Genomic DNA, 8,887 nt, shown 5'->3' with positions numbered 1-8,887 from the left:
CCTCCTCCCTTCTCTCTCTCACTCTCTCCTCTCTAAAATGAATAAAGTCTTAGAAAATTGTTTTTTAAAGAAAGAATATATGCACCCCTATGTTCATTGCAGCGTTCTTTACAATAACCAAGATTTGGAAGCAGCCCAAGTGCCCATCAGTAGACGAATGGATAAAAAAAAAAAAAAACCTGTGGTACATTTACACAATGGAATACTACTCAACTAGAAAAAAAGAAGGAGCCTGACCTGTGGTGGCACAATGGGTAAAGCGTTGACCTGGAATGCTGAGGTAGCTGGTTCAAAACCCTGGACCTGCCTCGTTAAGGCACATATGGGAGTTGATGCTTTCTGCTCCTCCTCCTCCTCTCTCTCTCTCTCTCTCTCTCTCTCTGTCTCCTCTCTCTAAAATAAATAAGTAAAATCTAAATAAATAAATAAAAATAAAAAAGAAGGAAATCTTACCCTTTGTGATAGTATGGAGAGCTCTGATTCTGAATAGGGTTGAAAACTGCATTCAAAGTATAAGATATGGTTTTTTGACAAATAATACATTATAAAACCTAGTACAATGATGAGCAAGTAGTTCTTGTAAGTTGTATACTTAAGCAGTATACAACTCAAAGACAAGTTATTGCATGTTCTATATATAGAAACCTCAGATATGGGGACCAAAAAGTGTACAATCAAAAAATTAATGAGTAATTTGTGTAAGCTGGAGGAAAAAGTTCAAAATCCACGGTCACTTATCTCCTTCATAAAGCACTCACAATCTCGGTTGGATGATCACCTCTCATAATTGCAGTTGTTAGTATTGCTTGCATTTCTGTCTCCCTCTCACCATGGTGGATTACATGTTTATACAAGCTCAAATTCTGTTCATCTCCTGCTGTTTTCTGGCTGTACATGGTGCACAACGTAAGAAAATTTTAAATTGCTTTATTTTTATAGGTTGGATATGTAAATAATTAATTAGATTTTAATTAGAGGTAACCATGGGAGGTAACTTAAGGGACTAGAAAGTATTCCAAGCTAAGTTTCTATTGTTAAAAATTCATAAACCTGAAAGTATCTAATTTTTTACAGGTGCTTGTTTTTAGGAGGGAAAAATAATTGTTTTCTCTTGAAGCTATCATGTTTGTTTCTGATCTCTGAGATAAACATAAAAAGTTCTATGAACCTCCAACTAAAATTTTTACTTAAATAGATATTACTGATTGTTTTAGACTACTTATATTTAAAAGCACTCTGGTTTATATATATAAAAGCTGTACTTTATTTTTCAGAAAATTTTCATTCTGAAATATAGTTCAAATCACATTTGTCTATAAAACACAGCCTAAAATATTTGCCAAGCCAAGAAGTATAATTATTTTACAAAATACTGCCTGTTGCCCTGACTGGATAGCTTGGCTGGTTAGAGCATTATTCTGAAGCTCAGAGGTTGCAAGTTCAATCCCTAGTCAGGCCACACACAGGAAGAAGCCAATGTCCCTCTCTCTCTCTTCCTTCTTCTCTATCTAAAATCAATAAAGTAAACATTTAAAAAGAACAAAACAAAACCAAAACACTGCCTGTTGACCATTTTTGGTCAACTGAAGTTGTTTTCATATTCAAAGAATAGAATGATTGAAACTGTTTTAAAATACTGGATTGTGTTTTCACTTAAAAATGCTATTATGCTTTCTAATGTCATCTTTTTTTTTCAAATATGTGTATGTGGCAAAATCAGTGTGTCATGTTTTACATTAGGAGAAAAATATGCTCTCTAAGCACAAACAGTTTTCCTTTGGACTCTGTAGGCCTGATTTTATCAGTGGCCTTTCTCCAGCTAGTCAGAGGCCTGGGACTCAGGAAATCTGAAATCTCATCCTCTAGAATCTCTTCTTTGTGTTTAAGTTGCCAGAGGGTCAAAATAGTTGTCCCTCTCTTGAAATTACAGTTTCTCTGCATGTTAACAGGTCCTGTGACTCAATAAAATTTCATACCCACTAAGTTTCAGGCTCTAGAAAACCTTTGCTTATTCCAGAATGCTGAAAGAGATACCTTAGCAATGTCATTGGTAGAATGACTCTCCAGGGTAGCCTTAGAAATATAAAAAAAATCATTAAGAGTTGGGGCTGAGATCCCTACTACCCTTAACGGCCTACTAGTAATGTGACTAATCTCTTTGTGTCAAACAATACCTTTTTTGAGTAAAGAAAGAAGTATTACTAATTAATCCCGAAGAACAGGAATAAACTGGAACTGTCCTAGAAAACTAGGATTATGTGGACCCTGTCTTTGGATAGATAATATCTTATCTTCCCTTAGCCAAAGACGATAATGGACATTTTGTCTTAAAGAACTTTATTTCAAATGTTAGATGTCCTTTGGGCTAAAACATTGTATACTGCCTTTTTTAAAAGTCATGCTGTGAAAGCCATCCGTTCAAAATAATAGAATAAAATCATATTTGTTCCGCATCTTGATTTTGGGAGACTGTTATATAAAAATATGATATTTGAACATTCTCTCTTGTTTAAAATTTTTTTTGTGAGAGGAGGGGAGGCACAGAAACAGATTCCCGCATGCCCCCCAACTGGGATCCACCTGGCAAGTTCACTAGAGGGGATGCTCAGCCCATCTGGGGCCATTGCTTCATTGGTCAGCAAAGGATACATTTTTTTTAGTGCATGACAAAAGCCATGGAGCCATCCTCAGCACCCAAGGCCAACTCACTCGAACCAATTGAGCCTTGGCTGCAGAAGGAAAAGAGAGAGAGAGAGAGAGGAGAGAGAGAGAGAGACAGAGAGAATGGGGAGGGGCAAAGAAGCAGATGGTCACTTTTCCTGTGTGCCCTGACTGGGAATCAAACCCAGGACATCCACATGCCGGGTCAACGCTCTACCACTGAGCCAACCATCCAGGCCCTGAACATTCTCAAAGTAACATAAATTTATTTTCATTTTTATAGTTTAAGATCCTCTGTCACCTTCTATTTGGTTTCTTTTGACTGACGGGTATGCAACATAATTGAATGACAAGATAATGTGGAGATGTTTTCTTTGAACATATGTACCCTGATTTATTAATCTCATCCCATTAAAATTAATAAAAATTTATTAATAAAAAAATCCGTTGCCAAAAAACAGGTTTCTAACATGCAGAACTTTTAACATGTGTGTTAGCCAAGTGTGAAATATTTGTTCTATATTGTTGAGGGATGTTTAAATGTTTTTATTTACAGCAAATTGTACATCTGTGACTGACTTTGCCGATTGTCCAGGGAATACAACAGATTTCTGTCCAAAGAATATTGCTTGTGCATGCAAAGCTGGAGAACCCATTTGCAAGTAAGTGGATATATATGCTGTACAAACAGAGTAAGCACAATATATTATGAGTAACAATTTACTTTGTATTTGCTATATTCAACAGATGCAATACTTGTTTTAAAGTAATGTTTGTATTTTTTATTTGAAATGGCTCCTACATATATAACCTAGGTGTTATTGATTCCCTAACATATTCTAATCACCTGTTTTAAAAGCAATATATATAATGCATTGTGACTATATATATATATATATTATATATGTAATGTAAAAGATTAACTGAGAGAATATATATTAACTATAGGACTGCTTCCCTCAGACTTCTTCCAGATAAATTATACATTCATAACTAAACTGTTTCACTGTTCCTAAGAAGAAAAATTAAGGTATGTTTCATGTTATGCAATGACAACAATCCTGAATTGTTATGTATGAATAAAGTTTTTTGTAATTCAAGAAATATTTACAATGCACTGTGACTGACCTATTTGTTTCCAAGTTTGCTTTTTATGGAAGAGTGTGCTTTTTGAGGCATAAAGTTTCTTTTAAAAGGTAGATTTTCTACTTTCTTCAACATATAAAAATTAAAGTATTTAGGTGAAAAAAAATATAAAAAACCTAAGAAAAAGATAATATAAAAATAAAAAAGTGTATATGAGAAAAAGATTTCCCAGTGTCCATGCTTTTTGGACTTTGAAGACTGTTAGTAAGAAAATCAAGTGTAGGCAAAGGGACCAAAATGGGCAAAGACAATGAGGTTGGAGAGAATTTCGTGTTTCCAGAAATGCGAATAGTTTTCACGTCATGCTCTTGGCATCCTGAATATAGCATTTTCAGTTCCTTAAGAGCACCATTCCCTCCCTTACCTTCAGCTGTGCACATATACTTCCCTCTGTTACTCTTCCTTCTCCTTTCCTCCTCTCCCTGCCCCTGATACATTCTTACTTAGCCATCAACACTAAGGTCCATTATACTGCCAAAATAGCACATAAACCATTCTACTGCAATGTTGTTGAGTGGGGTATATGTTTCTTTTTGGAGAGCACTGCAAAAACCAGCACATTTTGTCCAAAAGAACTTTATTTCAAATAGCAGATTTCCTTTTGGTTATCACACTATATACGGACCGTTTGTAAAGCCATTAATCTTATTTCTATCCAGTACTGAGCACAGCACCTGTCCTACAGGAGGTACTCTGCAGTGGTTTGCTGAATGAATCAGTCATTAATGGGAGTGCTTGCTCAACAGTGCAAAATATTGGAAGAATATTGAAGAAATTTAAAAGTGAACAATTAGCATTGAAATTAGCATTTAGAAGTTGTTATTGATAACCTTTAAGACTATTAATCCAAGATTGAGCTTAAAAGACAAGCCAGTTTGCAAAATTATTTCCAAGGAGTAGAGGGCAAATGTAATACAGCAATGAGGAAATTGTGACTTGACAATTTTAATATTATTTGTAAACTCAGTTTGAGTTCTGAAGATGTCTAATCAACATTTGGCTAAAAGTGAATTACCCTTGATTTATTTTCCTAATCTTTATTATAATTATTTGCCTCATTTGTTTTACAAGTCTTTACAAGTGTTAATTGCTATGTCACATTAACATTATGCCTATTTTGAAAATTTTCTCTGCCAAGTTGATTCAAACAAGTTACTTCAACTTCTTTTACTGATGGATCTTAATTTCAATGTGGGACATAATTGCTCTGGTTTAGTGTATCTATAGATTATATATATGTATATAGATATAGATATATAGATATAGATGCAGATGTAGGTAGACATATAGATATATCTGCCACATTCTTTGAATATCTACTTGATGGCAAAGGGTCATTTTTATTACTAAACATATTTAGCATACATGATTTAAATCAGTTATTTTGACACTGTAAATCAGAGTTAAGCACTAACCAATCAGAATCGAACATATGAAACTAAATGATATAATAATAATTTTTTAATTCTTTATCCACAGCCTTACAGGCAGATTTTGTACACACATACACACACAGAGATGTTCCATTCATTTAAAAAATGAGAAAAATCAAAATGAAATTTAAATGTTTAAAGACAGAAAACTTAATGAAACTGGCCAAACCAAAAGCACATGCCTACCTGATGTGTGGTGGTGCAGTGGATAAAGTGTCAACCTACAATGCTGAGGTCACTGGTTCAAAATCCCGGGCTTACCTGATCAAGGCACATATGGGAGATGATGATTCTTGCTCCTCCTCTTCTCTCTCTCTATCCCCTCCCCAACTCACTAAATAAGTAAATAAAAAAATAAAAAAACAGTTGTTTATTTTTATGTATTTTTTCTCTTAAAATATTTTGTATTTATTACTTCCATAGTTTTAAGATTTAAATTTACATTGCTACAAATAGGATACACTTAACATGTGATATATTGTCTCAACATATTTTGAAGTGTACAACTCTGTATTGTTAACTGTAGGTACTATGTTGTACAACTGATCTTTTGGACTTAGTCATAGTATGTAACAGACAATTTCATAACTTTGAAATACAAGTCTTCATTTACCCCTCCCCCCATCTTCCAACAACCTCCTTCTATTCTTTGCTTCTTGGACCATGACTATTTGTATTTGGAACAGTTGATGTACCTCTCATCCAATGTTCACATTTTTCACATACTTCCCAGTTATTGAGAAAAAATATACATTACATTTCAAATGTATTCTTATTTAAAGGTTTCATTTCCTAGTGATGATAGGAAGAAAAACATTTACATACTGTCCAGGAATACTAAGGGAATAAAATAAGGTAAACTATTTAAAATTCCTCACATAGTAACTGGCTTAGAGAAATGCTCAAAAAAGTTAGTTCATTTCTTCTCCCGTGCCTCTAGGATGTCCAGTTCAATGGTCACTTCTCAATTTTCTTATAAGTTAATCCATCAGCAACATTTGACACAGTTGTTCATACTGTCTTTTTTCAATTTCCCCTTGGCTTCCAGGATATCTCTCCAGTTTTTACTTTTCTTCTTCTGCCTCACTATCCACCCTTCAATTACCTTTGCTCGTCTCTTCTCTAGTCCTACTGACTTGGTTTTGGATTTAATGTCAGTGTGTCCCGGGAGTTAGGTCCTCTTTCTCTTTATTCTTCCTTCATTGGTGATCTCATCCAATCTCACGTCTTTAAATACCATTCAAGCTGGGAAAATTCTTAACTCCAGACTCAGAGATTCAACTGCCTATTCAACATCTCCACCTGGATAGATAGCTAGTAACTATTTCAAAATCAGCAAGTACAAAACTGAACTCCACAACTCCATCACCACCACCCCAAACATGCCCTTTCTATAGTCTTTCCCATCTCCGTCGACGGCAACTTCATCCTTTTATTTCTTAGGCCAAAAATCTTTAAAGTCATCCATCAGTTCTCTTTTTCCCTGCACACTCTACTTCCTGTCCATCAGGAAATCCTTGCCGCGGACCAGCATGGCTCCTAATAACGGTGCGGAATTAAGGAAACTCACTTGTCAAAACAAAAACGATGGGCCCTGGAGGACTCTTCAAAATGCCTGGCAGTATCCGAGTGCCCGATAGCCCCAGTTCACTTTATTATATAGCCATATGCAAATCAAGGACCTTGATACAAAGTTGCCCATCCAAGGCTAAGACAGGAACTCTCCCAAGGCATAAAACAGGATGCATTAGTGAAATCTACCAACATCCATAAACAAACAAAGGGTCAGAGGAAGGGCATGTATATTGCTTCCAGCAACCCAAGGAAGCAAGTGGAGTGGGTGCAAATACTCAGCATCAAAGCCAAATATGGAGATGGAGGGGGGAGAACTTAGCCTTTTGCTAGGCCTCGAATCTACAATGGCTTTTTGCCATTTACGGTCCACAACATATCCCCCTTTTCTTTTTTCTTTTTAATTTGTGTGCTGAGATTTGCACTTATCTGATTTCCTAGTTTTCCAGATACTAATTTGGAGGCAGAATGAAAAAATACAGAACAAACACAAAATTAGTATAGCTAATGCTAACAGATACCCCAAAAAAGTATATTAATCACATCACAGTGATTAAAGCCTTTAAGCAAACTCTTGGCTAATACAACAAGAATCCATAAAAGAGTAATGTCGTTAATGTGTTCACCAAGTCCAAGTTGGCACCAACACTGTTCCAAATCTCTGCAAATGCAACCCAACCCCAGTTCAGTCCATCAAAAACTGTCACGGGAGCAGGAGTCCAGGAAAAGTCCACATTCAGGAAAAGTCCACATGGCACTGGAATTGCTGTCACACTTCCACACTCTGCAGCTAGCATCAAAGTCCCAAGGACCGCTGCTCCCAGCTGGCAATGACCCAGGTAGACTGGAAAAGCCATCCGCAGCACACATAAAGATGGAGCTTCCATTTTCTTTAAACTGGAAAGATGAACCCAGGGGGCCTTATACTAGAGCTTTACAGCCATGGGGTGGTGAGGAGAACTTTGGGATACATCAAGCTGGGCGGCAGAGGTAAATTTGTAAATTGGCAAAAAAGGAAAAAAGGAGCTCTGAATTAGGAGTAGGTCCTAGTCTAAAATATGAGTGGGGCATTGAGGCAGGAGGAATAAAGGAAAGACTATATATTAAACAAAGCAGCATAAAACAGGACTATCAATACCCACAACAGAGATCTTTGAGGGAAGAATAAAAAACCTGAATATTCAGGCAAGACATAGTTAAGTGGCCCTTGTGTAAGTGAGATCACTTTACCTGCTTCTTGGAAGAAATACCCTAGGCTCATCCACAGTGTCATAGATGGGGCTGATGGTCCTGGGCACCTTCAGCCTTCAGTGGCAAACCCCAGCATTCTGGGCAAGGTTAGGTCACAGGTGGCTGGAGCAGGGCTGGAAGAGACTGAACCCTCCCTTGGAGGAGCGAGGGGGAAGCCTACCTTCCAGTATCCCTTTTTCCTCACAGCAAAGGCATGTAAACCTGCCAGGCTTTTGCTCAATGACCTCCCTATTTACTATTGAAGCAGGACCCAGATGGAACCCTATGAGACCCCTTTGGGGCATTGGAGCCTTTAAGGGCATATCCCAAAAGCTGGTAGTTCACCTGATCTCTATTGGGCTTTTTCTGCCTCTTGGTACCTTAAAAGCCATGCTCAGAAGATCTCGCTGAGGGGCTTGAGGGTCCCTATCTGCCTATATACCTGGAGTTATTTGGAAAAAGACAAAACAGTGTTATTAGCTGGAATAAAATAAAAAAATAAAAATAAAAAAGGGGTAGTAGTTTGCAGGACAAAAAAAATTGGCATCTCTTGTACATCAGTATTCAAAATAAATTGTTTGAAGTAAAAAGCATGATAAAGTAGACTTGCAGGAGTTCCAGGATATGACTCCTCCCTTTCTTTTTATATTATTTACAATTGATCTTCAAGCAAATGTTAGGCATACTTTACAATATTTTGACTTCAAAGATTGCAAGAAATTCTTGACTTTGTTAACTTCCAATAAAAATAGAGTATATGCACCTTCAAGCAACATTCCCACACTTATCAAAACACCCCCTCAAGATTAATTAACAGGCACTTTAAAGAGTACATATCAAAACTG

At 36.5% G+C, this 8,887-nt stretch overlaps 1 protein-coding gene across 1 annotated transcript in view; it reads left to right on the top strand.

The window, feature by feature from the left end:
* Window positions 1-761: 761 nt before the first annotated feature.
* The window catches only part of LOC136317472 (uncharacterized), a 73,514-nt gene continuing 65,388 nt past the window's right edge, over window positions 762-8,887 (top strand). Inside the window, exons 1-2 of the mRNA XM_066250206.1 lie at window positions 762-906; window positions 3,218-3,323. Coding sequence (XP_066106303.1) covers window positions 831-906; window positions 3,218-3,323 — 182 coding nt within the window. The 5' untranslated portion in view covers window positions 762-830. The remainder of the gene's footprint in view (window positions 907-3,217; window positions 3,324-8,887) is intronic.

Source organism: Saccopteryx bilineata, chromosome X (assembly GCF_036850765.1).
Source record: "Saccopteryx bilineata isolate mSacBil1 chromosome X, mSacBil1_pri_phased_curated, whole genome shotgun sequence".
NCBI lineage: Eukaryota > Metazoa > Chordata > Mammalia > Chiroptera > Emballonuridae > Saccopteryx > Saccopteryx bilineata.
The sequence above is the reverse complement of the archived record's forward strand: the minus strand, read 5'-3'. Positions and strand labels throughout refer to the sequence as shown.